At 39.6% G+C, this 23,969-nt stretch overlaps 1 protein-coding gene across 2 annotated transcripts in view; it reads right to left on the bottom strand.

The window, feature by feature from the left end:
• NPSR1 (neuropeptide S receptor 1) overlaps positions 1–23,969 on the bottom strand; it is a 239,043-nt gene that overhangs the window by 192,721 nt on the left and 22,353 nt on the right. For both annotated transcript variants that reach the window (XM_056118230.1, XM_056118232.1), the window contains exon 2: positions 5,625–5,757. In XM_056118230.1, the coding sequence (XP_055974205.1) occupies positions 5,625–5,757 (133 nt within the window). The remainder of the gene's footprint in view (positions 1–5,624; positions 5,758–23,969) is intronic.

The raw sequence follows: 23,969 nt of genomic DNA, 5'->3' as shown, positions 1-23,969 counted from the left end.
CCTCCTGTGCAACTCGGGTGCCAGGTTGTTTGTCATGTTGAGTTCTCAACCTAGGTACACATAACTGCTGAATTCGGAGATGTTCTTTCTGTTGAGAGCAAATGGAACATCAGGAACGAGTCCATTTCTCATGAACATTGTCTTCTTGAGATTCAGCTGCAGTCTGACCTTTCCATACTTATGGTCAAAGTCGGCCAGCATTTGTGCTGCTTGGCTAATGTCTGGTGTTATTAGAACGATGTCATCAGCAAAGTGGAGGTGGTGTAGTTGCCTACTGTCTATATTCACTCCCATTCCTTCCCATTCCAGTCATTGCATGACGTTCTTGAGGATGGCACTGAAGAGGTTCGGTGAAATGGTATCACCCTTCTGAACCCCTCTCTTGACATGGATGATCACTTCCTTGTAGAACAGTGAGATCCTGGTAGTGAATTCTTAATACAGGATCCTGATGTATTGAGTTTGAATGCCCTATTTGCTAGGGCTTCGATGACTGCTTCAGGCTCAACATAATCAAAGGCCTTTTTAAAATTAATGAACATTAGACAGAGCAGCATCTTGAACTCCCGAGAAACTTCAATGAGCTTGGTTACCGTGTCATATGGTCAATTGTGCTGAATCCTTTTCAGAACCCGGCCTGCTCTCATGGTTGTCCTTCATCTAGTGTTCTGGAAATCCTATTCAGGATGACTCTAGTGAACAGCTTGTAGACGACAAACAACAGGCAGATTGGGTGATAGTTTCCAATGTTGTGGATGTCTCCCTCTTGTACAGTAGGACAGTCCTGCTGGTTTTCCATTGGGACGGACCCTTGCATTCAAAAAGATAGCTTGTGAAAAGCCGAGCCCAGTGTATTGATGAGTACTAATTGCAGATTCTTCAGGTGTTTGGGTCTGACCTTGTCTGGGCCAGGTGCTATTCGTTTCTTTACCGACAAAATGGCGTACCAGATTTTGGAAGGGAGATCGTTGGGAATGACATATCCATCTGGTGGAATTTGGTATGTAGGCAGGTAGACATGGTTATTGAAGAGATTCGAGTAGAAGTCATGGATAATCTTCTCCATTGCCCTTCTGGAAGATTTGATAGATCCATCAGGACGCTGGAAGGCAGTCATCTTGGTCTTGTTGTTGGCAAAGGACAGGGGGGTGTTTCAAATGTTTTTTCCATCTTCTGCCACATCGGCCAGCACTGCTGTTCTTCTCTCTTTGAGGTCTTCCTTTATCACTTCTCTGCTCAGCTTTCTGAGCTCGGATGTTCGCATGTGGTTGCCTGACACTCTAGCCCACCAACCTTGGCAAATGAGCTCGAGAGTTTTTGAAGATAGGCATCTTTTTGTGGCTTTCACTCCTTCGGCATTCCTTGCACAATCATAGAATGCTGAACCAGTCCATTGCATTCCTCATCGATGTTGCCAATGACTGCATCTTCCCATGTTGCCGCAATATTTCCAGAGAACTCCCAGTTGGTGGTCGTTCTGGGAGTTCTCTTCATAAACTTTGCAAACCTTTCTTTCCACTCCATGAAGTAGAATTTTGCATGAAGGAAATGGTGGTCTGATCCCATTTGGAATTTTCGGACAACAGCAACATCAGTCAGGCAAAACCGTTGATTGATTATGATGTGGTCAATTTCATCATGGAACTGTCTACCCGGAGATTCTTATGTCCAACGTTTAGTTTTGGCCTTCTGGAACTGTGATTTACTATGGATGGTCTTGGTCGACATGATGAACTCAGTCTCTCACCCTATTTGTTCCATTCTAGGCCATGGGTCCTGATGTTGAGTTCTTTGGATGATCTTCTCGGTCCTAACTTGGCATTAAAACCACTGACAATGATCTTGTAGAAGGTGTGGTCTTTATGGAACTTCTCCAGCACCTTGTAGAACTTCTCAATTTCTTCTTCATGGTAATTGGATGTTGGTGCATAGACAATGTAGATAGAAACTGCCTGTAGTAAGCCACATCTATTCAAGTGTAATCATCCGATTCAGGGTGTTTGATATTTGAATAAATCAATGCTCATGGCCAAGTTCATGTTGACAAGGACACTGACACCACTGACGCCTCTTTCGTCACATGTTCCGAGGAACAGTTCTTCTCCAGTGTCGAAAATGGTGTGATGTGATTGATGCCTTCTTGTCTCGGTCAGATGAATGATGTCATACTTGATCTTCTGCATTTGCACCATCAGGTCCTCGATAGATGCTTCCAATACCAGCATACGTGTGTTAAAAGTACAGACAGCCATGTTAGTCCTTCTTTGTTTTGGCAGCCTATTTCAGCCCTGAGAAAATTTATCAGCCTCTTCTTGCTCATCCTTCTTAACACTGCTGTATTGGATGCTCTTTCAGGGTCAGGGGAATAAGACCCATTGTATTTACTGTTTTTGGCATATTGAATACACCATGAATAACTTGCTAGGCTCTGCTGTGTGGTGGGATACTGTTGGCAGTGATTATGAGTCAAGTCCTACAGGACCAGGTAAAGCGGAACTTTGTGACCTTGGACTCCAGACTCAGTGAGACCCGGAAACAAAGATCCTCTTCATGCTTCCACCAATCTCCAGCAACCCAGAGATCACACCCAGAAGATCCAACATGCCAGAGCCAGATAAATACTTCATCGGCTGACCTTCACTACCCAGCCGCTGCCACATTCCAGGGCACATCATAAGACACTTAATACCCATTTTTCATTTTCATTATTACCGCACCATATTTCAAACCATGTTTGCACCATGGGAACACCTGCAAGTGTGATTAGAGTCTGCCCTAAAAGCCTCTATCCCTCTCAGAGAACCTGGCAATAATAATAATAATAGAATAATTAAGAAAGTGAACAGAACTCAGAGGAGTTGGTAGGTATGAAGTATAAGTGATTAGCAAGAATATAAGGTTCAAAAATCTGAAAAGATGATAAGACAATAGTAAATGATAGGGAAATCAAATAAAATATATTAAAATAGTGCGGCCTGTGTGTGTATCTGGGGGGCTTGTGTATGTAGGAGGTTGTGTGTATGAGAGAGAGATTGTGTGTGTGTGGAGAAGGGGTTGTGGTGTGTGTGTAGGGGGGGTGAGCTAAGTTTTGGCCACACCTGGTGGTCCTCAGGGACTATTCTTGCATCTGTGCATAAGAATCATCCTTAAAATGCTTTGGGCATCATATATTGCCAAGCACTCAAGCTGGGGTCAGCAGTGTGCAAGACTAGCACCTTAACTCCTATTCTATCTCTCCTGTCCCAACATTGGTCTTAATAAACAATTAATATCTGAGTAAGGTCTCTTACCTGCTTTATCTAGGGATCTGAGCTCATGAAAGAAATGTGTTAAAAATAGAATCAAAACAAAACCTGCCCCAAATTGAGTTTAACAAGCTCAGATTTAATAGCAAATATAATTAGCTAATAATCTCACACTTTCCTAAACTGAAATCTCAAATCAACCAATCTGGTTCTTTCTAACCAATACTAGAGAGGTAATTTGCATTGTATTCCCCAGTCTTCCTTGAGGGAAGATAACTACATGAAAAAATAATTATTTTCTTTGCTAGCAACTTCTCCCATCGTCTATCTGGCTATAAAATTCTTCCCTTTTGTGCAAGCCTTTCTTCTTACTCTGTGGGATGCCGTGTAATTCATGAATTATTTAATAAAACTAATGAGATCTATAAATTTATTCTGCCAATTTTGTCTTAGAAAATATCAATATCTTTAATAAGAAGGTCGCTCATCATAGACTCTGAGAAAAACTTTGCTCTCTGAGAATGTTTCACATAAAATGTTTCTGAACTGACCCCTTGAGTCTTTCCAGAATAAATTAGCAAATAAGACACAGACATCTGGAAAAGTCATGAGAAATTAAGTAGAGGCTGATACAGCTGAGTCTGGATTAGAATAGAACATATAATTTTCTCTGGCAATAGTTGGTGAAATTTCATTAATTATTCAAAACTTTTGACAATATATTAAGCTCCAAGCTGATATCCTTGCTAACTTCTTCTAGCCTGAAAAGAACATAGTTCTGTATACTATGGATGCAACACTGTAATTGAAGAAATAGAAGGAGGAAAGTAAGTTATTCCACACTCTTCTAGGGATTTACATCTCATTCTCACTGGATGGTTCTGACTACCCTTTTTGCCTCCAGCTACAGGAGTGGGAAATGGGTTTCCATGTGTTGGAAAGGCTGAAGGCATTTTCCAGCACCTGAGCACTGAAACCTCCAAGCTAGCATCTGTTCTCTTCTCTGACTCTTTCCCTGATTCTCTTACCCTCTTGTTACGAACCTAACAATCTGGACTTTCCCTTGCTCTATGGTGATATTTGTTTCGCAGATCAGAACTTTCTCAACTTTGGTGTGATGCATTCATGGTGTACTGTACTGGCCACACCTCAAGCCACCTTTAAGCATCCTGGTCCTGCATGTTATATTGTGTCTATCTACTCTTTCCAGGGCTGGAGCGATAGCACAGTGGTAGGGCGTTTGCCTTCCATGTAGCCGACCTGGCCGAGGAGGGTTCAATTTCTCCTCCCCTCTCGGAGAGCCCGGCAAGCTACAGAGAGTATCTCACCCACACAGCAGAGCCTGGCAAGCTACCCATGACGTATTCAATATGCCAAACACAGTAACAACAAGTCTCATGGTGGAGACATTACTGGGCCTGATGGAGCAAATCGATGAAAAATGGGAGGACTATACTCTTTCCAGCAGTTGTGTCACATTTCAGAGGCAATACCCATTCACTTCACATTCATTATTGAACAGAGATCATTTTGGTTCACTTTTCTGTGGTATATTTCTTAAACTCCTACATGACATGCAATAATTGTATCCCCTTACTGAACCAAGGAGTTTGCAGTTCACAGTAAGAGTTAAATACCATAGGATCATTTCTTGGAGATGATAATGGTTTTTCAATTGCAGGTGTTTACTCTTATGTGGGAATCTACAGCAATTTAATTTTTGCAAGAAGAAAATTTAAATGTACATTTTACAATCTTATGGAAATCACTCCCAAATATACTGGTGTCCTTTGAATTTATTCTCCTATTTCTTTTCTTTCTTATAAGATATTGTTTAGGCTGGAGCTATAGCACAGCGGTTGGGCATTTGCCTTGCACGCAGCCAACATGGCTGACCCGAGTTCGATTTCTCCGCCCCTCTCAGAGAGCCTGGCAAGCTACCGAGAGTATCTTGCCCGCACGGCAGAGCCTGGCAAGCTACCCGTGATGTATTCACTATGCCAAACACAGTAACAACAAAGTCTCCACTAGAGATGTTACTGGGCCCGCTCGAGCAAATCGATGAACAATGGGAGGACAGTGACAGTGACAGTGAAGATATTGTTTATTTAGGTACTGGAATTTACAATGCTGTTAATACCCTGTTTTATGCTCACCTAATCCGACACCACAACCATTGCTAGAGAGCCCTCTACCCCCAACCAGTATCCTAAGGGCCCCCTCCCATGTAAGCTCAGTTCCATAGGAAAAAATTATTACTTTCAATGACTTTGGCCATTTGATTGTTTTTTTTAATCACTCCTATTGGTAAACGAACTGAAAATGGGGAGGAGTCCACATTTTGTGGTTCCCTTCTCTGCCCCCTTCATGCCAATTTACCTGTGATCGCCAGCTGAGTCACAAAGAAGGTCATTCTCGATTTTCTCTTCCTCCTCCATGTGGAGAGCAGCACCGTGGAGTTCCCCACGATGGTGAAGATGAAGAGGACCCACAGAGTGATCAACTGCTCAGTCTATGAGAAGCAAAGTCACAAACACAGGGCAGTGAGGAGCGGGTGCTTGATGGAATGTAAGACTCCAGCTTTGGCTCTGGAATGTTTGCCTCCTGACTTCGAAGCCTCATTGGCAGAGTCTGACCCTCAAGAAAACAAATACACCAGGGACCTATTGACTGGGAGACTTGTGAAAATTTAAGCAACCTTGAAAATTTGCTACTTGCAAAATGTACATCAAGAGCCCAAAATAAGAAGTCTTTTATCCTTTGGCCAAACAATTTAAGCCTTTGTGAAAATTCCCAAAATATGAAAAAGAACACTATAATCACAAAGATGTGAGTAGTTATTGTAAGAAAAAATTAGAAAGTGTTTAAAGATAACAAGATAGTTAAATAAAACACTTAAATTCAGTGAACTATTGTGTAGTTATTAACAAGGCAGCCATGAAGATAATGTAGCAGCATTAAAAATGCTTATATATAATGGTAAGTGGAAAAACATGATGAAATTGTATATTGGGTATGATTATAACTTTGCAAAATTATACACAGAGGAACTAGACTGAAGTATACTGAAATGTTGAGTGGTTATTTTAGGGTAGTGTGATTATGGGTTATCTTACTCATTTTCTTTTGACAGATTTTTATAATATAGTAATATTAAAGTTCCACTGAATAATGTATAATTAGTAAAAATAAAAAGCAGGAGTGCCACTGATTTAAAGTGCCAAGTATTCTATTAGAAGTCCTCAATAATTCCTTCAAAGGGAGATTTTCATCTGTTTTAAGTCATAGCAGAGGGTAAGCAGAGTCACAACCTGAAGCAGGGGAGTGTCTGGGACTCAGGAGATACTAAAGGAAACCTGGAATCCAAAGTTCAGCTCATAAGCCCCCCAGAGTCTGGGCAGAATCTGGTCCCAGTGCACAAATCTGTCTAGAGTTTGCAGTAATTCTCCTATGTTGAAGAGAAAATCAAAAGAGCTGAGGAAATCTCTTACGATGGTAACATGTTCCATGTCATCTTGACGAAGCTATAAGGTAAAGGTAAAGGTAAAGGCCCTCCCGTTGATCGTCGATTTGCTCGAGCAGGCCCAGTAACGTCTCCATTGGAGACTTTGTTGTTACTGTGTCTGGCATATCGAATACTCCCGTAGCTTGCCGGGCTCTCCGAGAGGGGCGGAGGAATCGAACTCGGGTCAGCCATGTTGGCCGCTTGTAAGGCGAACGCCCTACCCGCTGTGCTATCGCTCCAGCTGAAGCTATAGTCTAGTTATTTTGTCAAACTACTTTAGGATGTTGCTGTGAAAGCATTTTGCAACCGTGACAAATAAAATCAGGTAACTTTCAGTAAAGCTGATTACCCCTCACCTAGTGAGCCTCTTTCAATGAATTGATAACCTTTAGGAGAAAAATCTGAGTCATCTCAGAGAAGATGGAATTATTCTTCAAGAATTCCTCAAGGAATGTAGAAATTGTGCTGGAGCTTTCAGCCTGCTGCTTGCTTTGTGGATTTCATATTTTAGAGTCCCCACAATCATGTCATAAAAATTATTTAAATGTAATTTCTGTCTTTATATATATAGGTATATGTTACATATATATAGGTATATGTTATTTCCATTTGTAAAAATAATTGTTACTAAAGATACATGTATATAGGTGCACAAATAGATATGTGTCTACAAACGAACATTATTCTATTGTTCTGTTATTTATTTATTTTGGTGGAAAATTCTGATACTTTTCCTGAGTATTTAGGTGTTATGAAAGTATTATTTTTTTGTGGTGGGGGCCTGGTGGTGCTCAGGACTTACTCCTGGCTCTGTCCTGGGAAGGCTCAGGAGACCATATGTGGTGCTGGGCATGGAATAGGGTCCATCACATGCAAGACAAGTACCCTACCTACTATACTATCTCTCTGGCCCTTCTGGCAATATTTTAGAGTAAATTAAGCATAATGACAAAATAACAATTACAGCATTTACTATTTATGAAACTCATAGATAATCTACATGAAAACATTTTTAAAACTCTAACAATTCACTTCATATCAAACTCAGATGCCCATTGGGCACGATTCTCCATCTTAACCAACTCCTTTCTCCCCTATGATAACCATATTGTGACTATGTGCAACTGGCTTGAGTTGTAAGGGGAAGCAACCTGTCCACATAAAAGGGCAGTTAGCACTCTGGAGATCAAATTTGTTGTTCCAGGAATCCCAGAGCTATTAACTTTGCTACTTGGACTGGCATAGGCGGCACAACTCTCACTTCCAGAATGCAAATGTCATCTTCCATTCAGGGGGCACAGTTTTTGCTTTTAATTAGTACCAGACCCCCATACTTTTACTCTAGTCCTTTTATGACAGGTTCTGGGCAAAGTGAATTCTTTGCCACAAGCATTTTGGCTGCCAACAATGTGTGTTTTATAGCTAATTATTTCTAAGGTAATATTTTCATTAAGGGTAAAATATGTGGTTGGCAACTTGATCTGACAGGTTTTAAGTCTGGTCTATGCAGTGGTGGTAGGTGTGATGGTCTTAAAGAGTGCACGTGAAGTCTGAGAATCAGGCTGCAAATGCTGCAGTGAGCAGTAATCTTGTGCCGTCAAACTAAAAATTATCAAACTATGACAAAGGTGCCATGTGGGCGGGATACTCTGGGTGGCATATTCGATATGCCAAAAATAGTAACAACAAGTCTCACAATGGAGATGTTACTGGTGCCTGCTCAAGCAAATCGATGAACAATGGGAGGATAGTGCTTCATGGCACAGTGCAGTGCTACAGGACAAAGGTGAAAGAGGCAGCTGGTAATTTGCAACAATTTTGAGTATATTATTTATCAATTTTTAGCTAATTTAGATACAGCAGCTCCTTTTAGGCATTTTTACCAAGAGCATCATGCAGCTACTGGAAGATTGAAACAAAAAAGAATCGAACTTCTTCCACCCTCCAGTGAATACATGCACCCTGAGTATAATTTTCTTGAAAATAATGATCTTTTTTTCCTGCTTCATAGTGGAAAACATGATGTAGACAGAATTTTGGTATTTGGGACAGAATCTGATTTCAATAATTTGCTAAAATATAAGGTCTGGACAGGTGATGGAACATTTAAATGTGATCCAGATATTTACCAGCAATTACATACATTGCATATAATGAAGAGAAGAACATTAGATGCATCATCTGTCAAATGAACAGAGGATTTTACAAATGCAGTGCAGAGCTTAGTCACAAACAAGCTTTGAATAATTAGGAACATGTAGTTCTCTTGATAAAGTAAGAAATTTTGTGAAAAAGAAAACAGCATTTAAGTATGTTGTTTTAATATTTCTCTTTAATTTTTGCAGTTTAATGTGTATTTATTTTACTGCAAAATTGCTTTACAGCCAATTTGTTATGTAACAAAAATGTTTGCAGCATAAAATGTTTGCCACGAATTTTTCAGACCTATTTAGAAATAGGTCTGACCAGAAGGGGTCACATTCTTCTGAATGACTCATTTCTCTGTCAATCTAGATATGCGTGGCATTGAGAGAGCATTGGGAACAGGAAGTCATTATGAAAAGTTCTTGTCTGAGTAGCATTAGGAAATGGGTTTTCATAAGAAAATCATCTTCTTTGAGGTACTCACAGAACTGTTTCATCAGGAGCAGATGCAGAGACCTTTGATGTGTTAGGTTAGGCTCACATTCAGAAGAATTATGTGGTTGGAACTTTAAGGTCCTTCCTTTGAAAATCACTGAGTAGCCTGGAGCTATTCTTTTATTATTGTTATTGCTATTGTTTTGGTCCGGGGGCTGAGATCTCCAAGCCTGCTGGAATAGGGCCTGAGCATCCTCCACCCAGATCCTCCAAATTCCAGTAGGCAGGGGTCACACACACCAACTGGCCCCCTTGTGCCGTGTAATCCCATCAGCGGCCAAGACTCAGAGACTATAGAACCCAGCTCCTGGAACCACACGGCCGCACGACATCTTATTATGACATCTTATCTCATTCCAACTTTGGACAAACTGGCAGGCTACTGAACGTAACCAGCCCACATGGCAGAGTCTGGCAAACTCCCCGTGGCGTACCCAATATGCCAAATACCAGTGACAATGATGGGTCTCATTCTCCTAACTCTGAAAGAGCCTTGAATATGGCACTCTAAAAATCTCAGGGCTAGGACGAAGGAGACGTTACTGGGGCCTGCTTGAGGCAATCGACGAATAACAGGATGGTCGTGATGGTGATCGTGATTGTTTTGGTTTGGGGGTCATGCTGGCAATGATCTGGGCTTACTCTTGGCTCTGTGCTCAGGAATTACTTCTGGCATTTTTCAGTGGACCATACATGGTGTAGGAGATCAATTGTGAGTCAAATGCACGCAAGGGCAAGAACCTTAACTCTTATACTCTCTTCACCTCCCTCAGAGCTGTTGTTAGTAACTTCTCACCTTGCTTCCTCAACCTTCTAGAATTTCTAGGGAAGTATCCAGACTCTAAGAGGCCTTCTGCTTGTAAATTTTGAATTTGATTCTGAGTAGCTACTAGAGGGTTTTGGAGTGATGTTTCTCAAAGTATGCTCTGTGGCTATAATACTATGTGAAACCTAATTTGCTTAACTCTAATTTTATCCAGGCTCCAAAGCAATTACTTTTAATTACAATCATTTCATGATCTTTATAGCATTCAATGTACATTGCTTCATTGACTCCTTCTAGCCAGACTGAAAGATGTGGATTTATTATCACTAGGTTTGCACATAAAGTCAATGAATCTCAGAAAAGTTTATTCCAGGTTCAAAAGGGATCTGATTCAAGTCTAGTTTGCTGGACTCTGCCATTTCAACTTTTAAAGAGCATCAGCCAAGACTATATGTGACCAGTTTAGTAGCTGCCTCTTTTTCAGTGTTTGTGTATAATATAATGGACTCAATTGACTATCAAGTTTTTTTTAGCCATACACTCTATCATTGGGCTGGAACAATAGCACAGTGGTAGGGCCTTTGCCTTGTGTGTAACCAGCTCAGCCCAGCTGGGTTCGATTCCTCCACTGCTCTCAGAGAGCTCGACAAGCTACCGAGAGTATCTCGCCTGCACAGCAAAGCCTGGAAAGCAACCCATGATGTATTCGATATGTCAAACACAGTAGCAACAAGTCTCACAATGGAGATGTTACTGGGCCTGCTCGAGTGAATCAATGAACAATGGGAGGACAGTGCTGCAGTGCTATACTCTATCATAAATAATAGAATAATGAACATTTATTTGCATATGCCTAATTTCTGAGTAAAAATTTCTAGATATAGCAACGTGCTGCACAGTGGATCTGTCTCTAAATTCAACAGTGTTTGGACCAACAAATCTGGGGAAGCCCCATCTGCATGCACCAATCACCTTCCAACCATTTATTCCCTGTGGCAACCTGCAGGAGCCTCGCAAAAGGCCTCCTTCCCCTGGGCCAGTCAGAGCACTGTTTGCACTTAGATTCTCACAGATTCGTGTGATTCTACTGATAAACCCACCTGGTAAACTTGCACCCACAAGCCTGCACACCCTTTCTTTGGGCTTCTATTGCTCAGGAGAGTGAGAACTGCTTCTCCTTTGAGGTGGCAGAGTGAAACAGGAAGGTTGGGGATATCTTTGGAAGATGCAGAGTGAACCTGGGCTCTGCCTCAATTCCAGGACTTGAAGGAGCTCTTCAGGAGGAGTGGATCCCACAGAACAAGATCAGCCCTGCCCATTGCTGTGACAGCCTGGAAAGCTAGTTCCTGGTTAAGGAGGTGAAATTCAAGGAGAAGACACCTGACCTGCCTCGGCAGACTGACCTGCGTGCACAGTACCTCCACATGACTAAGTTTCTGTAGAATCCTGTTTTGATGGCCCAGGGGTGCTCTTTCCCTGGCCCCTCGTCTGGTGTTAGGACCAGGCCTGCACTGTCCTCCTGCTTTTTTTTTTGGCGGCTTTCCAAGCAGTGAGCCGCATCAACTGTCAAACCTTTTCAGAAAAACTCCCTATATGTGAACTGTTCATTAAGTGAATAAACAAATATCAAAGATCATGCAAATTCATTTTAAATCAAGGTTTCCAATATTTGTGAGTCATACTGCCAGTACACAAAGATGGGTTAAACTTTCCTTCACTCGACAGACATAGAAAGATTGCACTCATCTGTGGAATATAAAGTAACAGAATGGGAGACTTGCACCCAAGAATAGTAGAGATGAGTACGAGGAGGATTGCTCCACAGCTTGGAAGCCGGCCTCACATGTTGAGGGAAAAGGCAGCTCAGATAGAGAAAGGAACATCAAGTAAAGGGTGCAGGGAGGGCCTGCTCGGGATGGGAAATGTGAGCTGAAAGTAGACTATAGACCGAACATGATGGCCACCCAATACCTATATTGCAAACCACAACACTCAAAAGGAGAGAGAGAGGGCAAAAGGGAATGCCCTGTCACAGAGGTGGGATGGGGTGGAGGCCATGGGGTGGGGGTGGTGGGAGGGATACTAGGAACATTGGTGGTGGAGAATGGGCATTGGTGGAGAGATGGGTACGTGATCATTGTATGACTGAAACATAAGCACGGAAGTTTGTAAGTCTGTAACTGTACCTCAAAGCGATTCATTTAAAAATTTTAAAAAATTAGAAAAAAAAACTTTCCCTCTGTCTGTCTCTGTTCTCTCTGTCTCTGTCTGTCTCTGCCTCTCTCTCTTTTGTTTGTCACACCCAGCCATGCTCAGGGCTTACTCCTGGCCCTGCTCATTCAGGGATCACTCCTAGTGGGTTTGAGGGGCCATATGGAGTGTTGGTCAGTTCTGTGCAAAGTAAGCACTTTCTCTCCTGCACCAAAGCATTTAAAAATGTTCTTAAAACATTATCTTTCTGTTACTGCTCTAAAAGGTATTAGGTAAAAAATAGCATTGAGTCCATTATTTAATCAGTAATTATTTTTAAGCGTCTACTTATGGATTATTTCTTTTTCTGCAAACTATATTTGGAAACAGTTCATCTTCTCATTATTTTAGATGAATTTTTAGAAATCTTTTTTATGTAGCAGACTGGAGAGCTAGTGCAGTTGGTGGGGTGTTTGCCTTACACACGACAGACTCATTTCTACCTCCATCACCCCATATGGTCCCCTCGTCATGTTTGGAGTGATTACTAAGCATAGTTAGGAGTCAGACCTGAGCACAGCTGGGTGTGCCTCCCCCTCAAAAAAACTCAAAAAATTAAAGTTGTTTTTAATGTGAGGAACATAATCTCAGTAATTTAAATGACATTTATGTTTACATTCTTTAAAGCATCTTTATTGCAAAAATGTAGTACACTAAAACAAGTGCACAAAGTAGCTGTGCACAAAATCCCAGAATTGTTTACTCTCATTCAGTACAGTTAGTCGATCACTTAATTAATACCTATGAAGTCAGAGCTCATGCAACCACTGTTCAGGAGGGAAAGCATTACAGCACCAAAAGTCACCCTTGTCTCTTTGGTCACAACCCAACTCATCACAACCAGAAAAACATCTAATCAGGTTTACTTTGTTGTTGGTTTTTGAATTGAGGGGTGGGACCAGGGCTTGGGGCCATATGGCGGTGCTCAGGGCTTACTCCTGTCAGTGCTCAGGGAACCATATGCAGTGCTGGGAAGCTGGCTGGCCTTGTGCAAAGCAAGTTCTTAACTCACTATACTCCCTCTTGGGTTCTATTTATTTGATTTTTAAAAAATTGCTGCTACTTGTATATGTTTCCCAAAAGCATGTTGCTTGTTTCCTGCTCTATGACAATAGATTTATGTGCTGTGTATTCTTCATATCTGGCTTCTTTGATTATTATAAGATCAACTCATCTAGTACCACAGGTCTGAAATTATTTTTATTATTATTCCAATATAGCATTCTATTTGATAGACCTTTGAGTGGTCTCCAGCTTGGGGCAATTATAAACTATAAAAGGTAAAGGTAAAGGCCCTCCCGTTGATCGTCGATTTGCTCGAGCGGGCCCAGTAACGTCTCCATTGGAGACCTTGTTGTTACTGTGTCTGGCATATCGAATACTCTCGGTAGCTTGCCGGGCTCTCCGAGAGGGGCGGAGGAATCGAACTCGGGTCGGCCATGTTGGCCGCGTGTAAGGCAAACGCCCTACCCGCTGTGCTATCGCTCCACTAAGATATGTTTTTGTAGCATCTATTTCTAAACATGGACATGATCTGGTTTGGAAGAAGGAAATCTTTAATTGTATTAGCTAATGCCAAGATTTTTCTTCTCATGCTAGAGTGGAATTTTTCAATTTTTTTCACAAAACTTCCTTACAATTTATATATTTAGTATTAAATATGCATTTATATTGAAGTATTATCATGTGCACATGAGATTTATAGAATTACATATTTTGTCATAAATTTGAATTTTGAATTTGAAATTAAATTTTTTATTGTGAATAGCAAGTTTTATTTACACTGCTATATTTTTCCAAGTGGTAACTAACTGGCTTATATTAAGGTAACTAATTTTTATATAGTTACTTTGATTCTAGCAAACTTATAATTTATTTATTAACATTAATAGTTGTTTAATTAGTCCCTTTCTATTTTTTATGTATATTATCATAACCAATGGCAAATGATAAATTTGGCTCCACTTTCAAGTATATACGTATCTTATTTATATTTCCCATTTCATTATAATAAAAGTTTCAAGACAGGGAAGTCTAGAGAGACGATACAGCATTTAACATGCTTGCATTTTGCGACTATCCGTAACATGGTATTCACAAGTGCTAGGAGTGATTCCTTGAGTACAGAATTAGGGGCACCTCCTAAGAACTGTTGGATGTCATCCCCTGAATGTAAAATAAACAAATAAATACATTTCTAAAATGAAATAATTAAAATATCCTTGGTCTGAAGAAATAATACAGGAGGCAAGATGGTTGATCCCAACTCACATCATTTTTAAAAATTTTACTAAGTAGATTGAACTTTTATTCACTTTGAATTTAAAATAATATATACAGAGCAATATTTTTCTCTTCTTTTTTTATTGAATCACAATGAGATGCACAGTTGCAAAGTTGTTCATGATTGGGTTTTAGTCATATTATGTTCTGACCCAAATCTTTGACTACACATGGGGTCTTTCCTGGTCATAGATCCAGGAATAGTCCCTGTGCATGGTCACTGTGGCCTCAACACCTGCCTTCCAATAAATAAATAAAAGCAAAAACTCCCCAAATTCAGAAAGTTATCAGGTTGTAATGTAGCATTTTTTGTTATGTGTATAATGTCAACAGGATTGGCTCTGGTGCTTTGTTATTATACAACATAAGTTTTGTGACTACTCCTTTTCTTGATTATTCACCTAATACAATTTCTAGAATTCTTATGATGGTGACTATGAATTAGCTACATATCGTTTATTGATATTTCTTTTTCTTACTTATGATTAGTTTTGCTCGAGCGGGCCCAGTAACGTCTCCATTGGAGACTTTGTTGTTACTGTGTCTGGCATATCGAATACTCTCGGTAGCTTGCCGGGCTCTCCGAGAGGGGCGGAGGAATCGAACTCGGGTCGGCCATGTTGGCCGCTTGTAAGGCGAACGCCCTACCGCTGTGCTATCAAGTGTTTTTATTTAAAAGTTACATCTATATGTAAAATTTGTGAATGTGATTAATCAAATTATTTTGTAGTAATTTAAAATGTACTTTTTAATTCCTAGTAATTTTGTATATGTATATTTAATGCAATTAATTTTTTATTATGGTTTATTGTTTTTATGATGAATTTTATTTTCATTAGTTCCACTGATTTTCCTCACAAAATTCTACTATTTTATATTTGAATTGTTATTGTTCTATTATTAACTTTGCTATTCTTGGTTTAATTGTATTTGTACTTTAATGATTTGTATTTTTAAGAAATGTTTAGCTTTATACAGATTTTGTTCAATTTTTCATCAGATATTCATCTTGTTAATAGTATAACATTTTTATCTTTTACTTAAATTCAAAGTCTGCTTTAGGTTTGTATTTAATCCTTTGTAGTTTATTATGGTGACTAATTTTTTTTAATTTTCTAATTTTTTTACCTTTTCTTTGTCATTGGTGTTTTTACTGTAGTTTTTCTCTATTTGCTCGAGTAGGCCCAGTAACGTCTCCATTGGAGACTTTGTTGTTACTGTGTCTGGCATATCGAATACGTCACGGGGAGCTTGCCAGGCTCTGCCGTGCGGGCGAGATACTCTCGGTAGCTTGCCGGGCACTCCGAGAGTTGTGGAGGAATCGAACTCGGGTCGGCCATGTTGGCTGCGTGTAAGGCAAATGCCCTACCGCTGTGCTATCGCTCTTGAAATGTAATCGTTATCTTTAGTCACATCTAACTTCTAGTAAATGTAAGAAACTTGAAGTTTAATTTTCAATAACCATCAATTATTAAAATTTTATATAACACTGATAAATAATAAATTAGCATATTCTTATTATCTTTAATTCCTCAAGTTCTGCTGAAATCATCTGTGATTTTTCAATCAAATTACTAGTAAATTTTAGTACAATCTTTCTAGTAATCATTTTTGACATTTGCATTTAAGCTTCATGAATATGTTACTAAAACTTATTTAACTCTTATTTCTGGGTGATATTGGCATTTTGTGTGTTCTTTCAGCTTTCAAGTTTTTCTCTTGGTTATTTCCTAACTACAGTTTTACACTCACTTTTAGCTTTTATTTTAGGAAGGATTGCCTATTTTCTAAATCTTCACATGCTAGAGGGAAATTTTCTGTGATATCTTTATAGCCTTTAATCTTTTGGTATTACCATATTTTTTTCTTCTAGCTCTGAAGATACACATGATGAATGTGGAAGTGAAAGATAGTATTGGCAATCTAACGTGTTGTAGTAGGGGGCACAAGCTTATTTTTTTTGCCTCTTTATGGTGATTCATTTTTTTCTATTTAAATTCTTAATAATGTTAGATTGTTTTTCTCACATTGTGAAAATTTGGATGCTAATTGATTCAGATTAGTTTTCCTTTCACTGTGTTAAAACAGTCAATTTTTAAAGTAAGATAAATTGTCTTCATCATTTTCATTGTTGCTTCTTCTCCAGCCTATTCTCCCTTCCGGCATTTTTGTAGTGCAGATCTCATGAGACTTTTCTGCATCACTCATTTCTCTTTCACTCCATCATCCTATTTAGCTTCCATTATTTACTATAAATTTCATGTGAGTTACTTGTTTTTTGTTTACAGCAACCAATCACGTTAAACATGTTCACTCTGTTCTGTGCAGTAACTGTAATTTCATACCAAAACAGCATTTTCTGAACTCAAACTTGCCTGTTTTTCCAAAAATGCAACGTTTTTCAAGCCCTGCTGAGAAAGCAAATGAGAGATTTTCCAAGATTCTCTCTTGTCTCTCTCAGGAAATCTATTTCATAGGGAGAAACATTTTGATGCCTTAAAGTAATTTCTTCTTTTCTTTCCTTTTCTTTCTTTCTTTTTTTTTTTTTTTGAATAACAGAACAGTGCATCACGCCCAGACAATTTTCTCAGGCTGGGCGGTGGTGGGAGAGTTTATTGCCTTATGTGTCCAGTAATCAATGGATGTTTGCTGAATGTTTCCCACTGCAGATAAGAAAGGATGAGAGAAGACTGCTTATGAGGTTTCTTTGCTGGATCAGAGATTGAGATTTCCAGGGTGTGGGGGGAGGGACCAGATGCAGGAAGTTGCTGAAAATGGGACAGCAGGATCCCAAAGGTGGTGGCTGCAGGGGTTATGACTGTACCAGCACGGCCATGGCCCTGCCCATCTATCTGTGTCCCCTGTGCTAGGATAAGACACTGACCACCAAACTCCACTGTGAAGTGAGCAACAACTGGTGAAGTTCCCATAGGAACTGCAACTGGAGGCCCCTCCAGCACTGCCTCTGACCTGGTGCAGAGAGCAATTGTCCTATTTCCTACTTCTGACGCTGATTTTTATTTTTCAACTAAAAGTATACTTTGAAGACCTTATTGATAAAAGTTGGAAAGAGAGGAAATATTAACAAGATGAACTCCAGGCATTTTGAAATCAGTGTTTTTTCCAGAAAGTCTCTCTTTATGCTGCTCCCCTTTCTTCATACCATTAACAGTCTCTGGTGAGTTTAGTCAGACCACATTACCAGAAAAACAGCACTGGAGCTAGTAAATAGTTCTCAGTTTTCCAGGAGCGTTGGTGTTTCTGCTGCTGATCCCAAAGTTTCACGTCCAAAAATCAAGGTTCTCATTGACGCAGGAGGCCTCTGGCTCCACAGTCGACTATTCTTTGCCTTCCTACTCCGCAAGGCAGACTGAGGCAGCCAATTCCTTTAAAGCTGATCTGGGACCCAGGTGGAAGCACAAAGAGTGACAAACACTGCAAATCAGATAACCCTGCTTAGATGTATCAGTGCACTGGAAGTCAGGCGTACTGGCCTGCCTGCGCCTTCAGTGACGAGCTTGCTCTAACATTATGCCACTGCTGAAATAAGGGCTCTTCTTCATGGCGTTGGATGATGTCTGTAGGGCAGCTGAGCAAATCTTGTGCAACTGGGCCCTTGTTCCTCCCCTCAGGATCCTCTAATGGATGACCTTAGCTCGCAGACTTTGAGAAAATTCTAGCTAGAGGAAGTCACGAACTGCTGCTTTCTTAAAAGCCACACTCGTTTACTTGCTTGTTTACCCATTGAATTACATGAGTAAATGTCAACACATCTTATTTTCCCTTTGTTGTCAGGAGTTTCTACCACATCAGTCTTATAGTATAGTATATAACTCATACCGAATCAAATTAAAAATTTTCCGTTGCACCACCTAGTAAAAGTGGCACAAGTAGAAAAGATTTAGACATAGAATCAATTATTCCAAGTGCTCTTTATCCATGCATGCATATGTGTATACACAAAAACACACAAAGATGGAAGGGTAATAATGAGGTTTGGGAAATTAGGAACTTGGGAATTAAGGAAGCAAGTGCAGGTGCACTTGGGAACATGATAAATGAGAAAGGAAAAGTGGGCAGACTTTGATGCCAGTCTGACTTTTAAGCAGATTCTTTGCTGTTTGACACATTATGATAAATTGGTAAGTGATAGACTCTTAGATTCTTAGTTTTCTTGTTTATAAAACAAGGATAAAATATAACCTGTCTCAGGAAATGTGATGGTAGCTATGCAACTGAAAATAAAGATTATTTTACTTGCCCAGTGCATGGCATATATAGGAAAGTACTTTCCTCTTATCTCTGGGCAATATGTTTTAAGACCACCCATGGATGATGAACTACAACTCCCACAGAACTCCAAGTCTTCTTTATCCCCTATAAATACATACATATGAGAGTGATGACGGTGGGGTCCCCCAGTGAATTATATGGGTAGGAGAGAGTGGCACCTTGAGAAGGGAACCTGCCATTTTCTCTCTATCCATCTTTCCCACCTGAGGAATGGCCGGAGAAATCTAGGACCAATGAGAGTGCTACGAGCTTGCTCCTTGCAGAAAAGGGAAGTCAGTCCTAGACTTTACCGAGGCCTTTTTGTTTCGTTTCTTTTGCCTCTCAGAGAAGAATTTTAGGAGGAGACGAGCCATGAAGTAAAAACTGGTTTTATTTGGAAGTTCTAAGGAAGAAGGATGGGGGGAGAGAAAAAACTCACTCAAGAGAGAACTTGGGCTTCTCCAGAGTGGAAAATAGCCCCAGTTCACACCCCAGCATTTAGATGTGAAAGTATCTCACATGCTTTTGGGCACCACATGTGCTGGGAAGACAGTACATGGGCTCAGGCAGCACATGTTCATGCTTCCTTTGTTCAGTTGGCTTTTATTGGGGTTCTCCCAACTTGCCCAGTGGGGGGGCTTCCTGTCTAGGTAAGAATCTATTGCTAGGATGGTTGCCAAAGAGTAGAGTTAAACTATTTAAAATAGTTTAAAATGGTTTTCTTTGAAATTCCTTTCCTGGTCTTTGTCCCTGCTTTGAGCTTCTCCTAGAGGGGTTCCATTATTCTCTGGGTTGTGCTGGTGCCAGATAAAGGTCTTGTCAGGCCTTAGTTCCTGTGTCCACAAGGTGCGTCCTGGCAGCCTCAAGGCTAGTTGGTTTTATTATTTCCCCAAATTTCATTAGTATGGGGGGGGGCTTCCCTATTTACCTGCCTGCCTGCTTCAATAGGATACAGTTTGCAAATTAGACATATTAAGAGATCAACAACAAAAATTAATACAAGTGAGAAATCACAATATTGTGCTGTAAAGAAAGTTATGTGAATGTGGTCTCTTTCTCTCATTCTGTTTAAGAATGTCTTATTGCACATTGCGATTTTGGTATCTGAATGACCCTACAGATGAAGTACAGAAAGTGAAAATGTAGTCAAGGTAGATTACTGTATACACACAGTCAAAACAGTTCGGTTACTTTCTTTGCTTCCCTCCTTTAATAGACTAGATAGAACTTTGAGATTTGAAAAATTCTTTGAGATTTGAAAAATTCTTTGAGATTTGAAAAACTCTTACTCCATTTTCTCAGCAATGCCTGAATTCACTGTTTATCTTATTTTCAGCTCTGCTCTTTTAGAATTTCATCCCGCTTCACAGAGACTTCTCCTACCCCCTTTCCCATGCCAACCCCCAGGTACCTATAGTGTCCCAACACCATTTTCAGAACTACTGCAGAATATAGTTGGAGATTAAATGCCCCCTGGTGGTTGTGTTAGGCAAAATTCTAGCCCGAGTCTCAATACTAAAAAAGTAAATTTGAAATATTTCAATGACTAAAGACCGAAATGTTTTTAACTCAGTAATACGGTTGGTGGCTCATGACTAGTTAGTTGGTTTTCAACTTCAAGTTAATAAAGTTCTTCAGTGGTGTCACATGGATCATTCTTCTAGATGGACACTCGTGAAGACAGGCATTAGTTTGGGGTCATTATCAAAAGTATGATACTGTCTTACTCATCAAAGTTTCTTAATAGATATCTTTTGCATTCTGGGTTGAAGATAATTATAAATAAAGATCACAGAAGAGCTGATTTAAAATAGGAATTCTCTTAGATAATGTAGGATATTTAGTTGGATGGCTCTAGTTGAAACCAGATATGTCAAACTTTTCCAGAAAGAAAGACATAATTTATCTGAATTTAAGGAATAATGATTTGTTTTCTTTTCCAGTAGAGTCCAAAAGAGATGAAAGCCCTAACAGTATCTTTCACAATTGTAGATTGAGTTGAGACTAACACTATTTGAAAGTCACATTAATCTAACACCTGGGTTACTTAATTTGTAATGTATTGGAGGGAAAATAAATATTTTCGGTTGCTCACTGGTTCTTGTGACTCATTATGATTGTTGTTATTTCTGTGATCCTGAAGATAAATATTTCAAATATTGGAAGTAGCAACTCTTTTTTTTCCAAAGAGGAAATGAAACCTTAGAAAGGTGATTTGACCTTTCTTCCCGGTGAGCAGGCAATGAGGCTCTGCTGTCTAGTCACTTAGACCCATGTGCTATGCGTCACTCACAGCACAAGAAATGAGGGCTACTCAAAGCTTCATTCATTTGCTTAGAGAGGAAATATCAGAAGCAATGATCTAAGACTGTATTCATTCCATTGAGGATGTATCACAGAGGAACTTACATATAAACATATTTAATAGGAGAGAGGGAAATTGTTTGTCTAAAAACAAAGGTTTTTAGACACTCCTGAAACTACTGAGTGATATAGGAATGAGATACAGGAAGAGAGTTGGGTGTTAGACACCTCTGAGCAGTATTTCTCAACAGCTGAAAATTTCTCATTCAGAAATTTGTACTAATTTTTTTCCATGTCACTGGAAGTGACACACACCTACTACTCACATTGTCAGACGATTAGCAATTAGTACTGCTAAACCAAAAGGAGGAAGGCAGGAAAGTGTCCACTTTTGCTTTTTCCTCAACCACTTTCTGTTTGTGTTTGTTAGTTTGGGACTGATGTTCAAGAAATCATATACGATGTCCCAGGGATTTGAGCTGCAGTCAGCAGCATGCAAAGAAAGTGTTTTTTCCTCCTGGCCCTACCTTTGTACCTGTTGATGCTATGCATGAATATATTCTGCCACCATCCCTGCTGGCACTCTTACAATAACTGAATTATTCCTGTCACAACTACCTAAATACATGTACCTTTTATAACTGTGCTACCTACAGCCATGAGAATTCTATCTTGGATTACCCATGCACTTTTATTTCAAATATTCAATTCTGAAAACAAATATAATAAAACTAATAAATGCCAAAAATAGAAATGCTCCATATAATTATGAATGCTAATTCAAGTTTCATGTCTTTTAAAGACTTTTCTTCTCATTTTAACAGAGGCTTAGAACAGACTGGAATTTGTTCTTTCTGATTGGGGGATGGTGGTAGAAGTTCACAGAGGCCTACTGCTTGGAGGTTAGAGAAAATGGTGGGATGGGAATTGTTATAGTTCAGTTGAAGTTGACAATAGGGCTGTGGGCTAAGATAATTCCAAATTCTTATGAACTAAGAGTCATTCTGTGAGGTTCACATAAAATGTCATAGGAGAAAAATTAATCCAAAGGGTAGAGACCACTATTGAAATAGAAGTCCAGGTCATTAGTGTGAAATCATTCCAGAATTCATGGAGCTATGGATATAGTCAAACTAGTTTTAATTCTGTACAATACAGTTCAAAAGGCACTTATGAACTTCTAGTAGTAGTTTTAATGTACTTTTGGGACAGAAAGAGGCTAAAAAATAGATCTCATAGTCTAATGGTAGAGGCATATTTGTTCTCAAAATATTTTAGTGAATGCTCTTATAATGGAGTTGCAGATTTTTGGGGGGAATTGGGCACACCTGGCTATGCTCAGGGTTTATTCCTGGTTTTGATCTCCGGAATCACTCCTCATGCAGCTCAGGGTACTCTAAGTGGTGTTGGGGATGAAAACTGGGTCAGTCATTTGCAAGGCAAGCAATCTACCTGCATTATTGCTCAGGCCACTGAAGCTATAGAATTTTAAATAAGGGACTTGCAGCAGGTCTTGATGAGGGATTGATCATGACAGATATATCCTGGAGAAATTAATATGCAGGTGAAGACTAAATACAAAGGAGTAGAAATAGTCAAGAAGATGAATAAGATGTCTGACAACAATATGACTAAAGGTAGAGAGGGAAAACGCCCAGTTAATGAGCATTAGAGGGGTGATCAATGTACATTAGGAGAAGTCACAAATCAAAGAAAGGCCAGTGATGAGAAATTGGATGTGTGTCCTGGAAAAAGAATACTGTATTTAAGGGGCTGGAGTGATAGCTCAGTGGGCAGGGTGTTTGCCTTGCTTGCGGCCAACCCAGGTTCCAGCACTGAGCACTGGCAGGGTAATTCTTAAGTGCAGAGCCAGGAGTAACCTCTGTGCATCTCTGGGTATGACCCCAAAATAAAAAAAATACTGTATTTAAAATGTAGTAAGGTCTACCCTAGATCATTGCCTAAGTTAGAAGAACTTGCAACCAAAATAAAAGCTTTTCCCCCAGTTTTTGAATCTTCTTCAATTGTCTTATTGGCCAAACTGTTCTTTTATCACAGGAGGCAGAATGTAAGAACTTCAGCTCCTTTGGCTGGTACTGAATAAGAGTCGTTCACTACACTCTACCTCACATTAATTTCTTAATTTTACCTCAGGGCATGTTGAATAGCTACATTAGTTCCTTTGATTCATACCACAAAGGGTTAGTTAAGTAGTCTGGAGTATTTTGTCATTAGTGGCACAGGTCATGGTTCATATTTAATTAGCTGTGCTCGTTTTCCATGGCCTAATTGTCCTCTTTTCTGTCAGGATTTGGTGCATGGGACTGCATTTGCATGAGTGATTCTGCTGTCAGCCACGAGCAAATTCTCTGATTTCACCAGAAACAGAGTTGCATTGTTTCATATTTATTTTAATGTGAAGCCCTACTTGTTATTAATTCTCAGATCACAAGAGGACTTCCAGATTAATCACAAATAGTGTTTATTTGATGCTTTAAGGCAATTAAACACTGGGATTCCATCTGAATTCCCATAATATACCAGACTACAGGTATTAGAAATCATCTGGAAACCCTCTGGGCTTCAATTATAGGTAGCAATTAATATTTGTTGAACAAACGAGTGAAATATCTGCTATGCACCAAGAATTGAAATTAACATTTAAATTGCTATTTGAGCTCTAGAAACTGGAAATATTGAAAAC

This window comes from Sorex fumeus, unplaced genomic scaffold (genome assembly GCF_029834395.1).
Source record: "Sorex fumeus unplaced genomic scaffold, SorFum_2.1 ptg000037l, whole genome shotgun sequence".
NCBI lineage: Eukaryota > Metazoa > Chordata > Mammalia > Eulipotyphla > Soricidae > Sorex > Sorex fumeus.
Note: the sequence above shows the minus strand (reverse complement) of the source record. Positions and strands in the feature narration are given on the sequence as shown.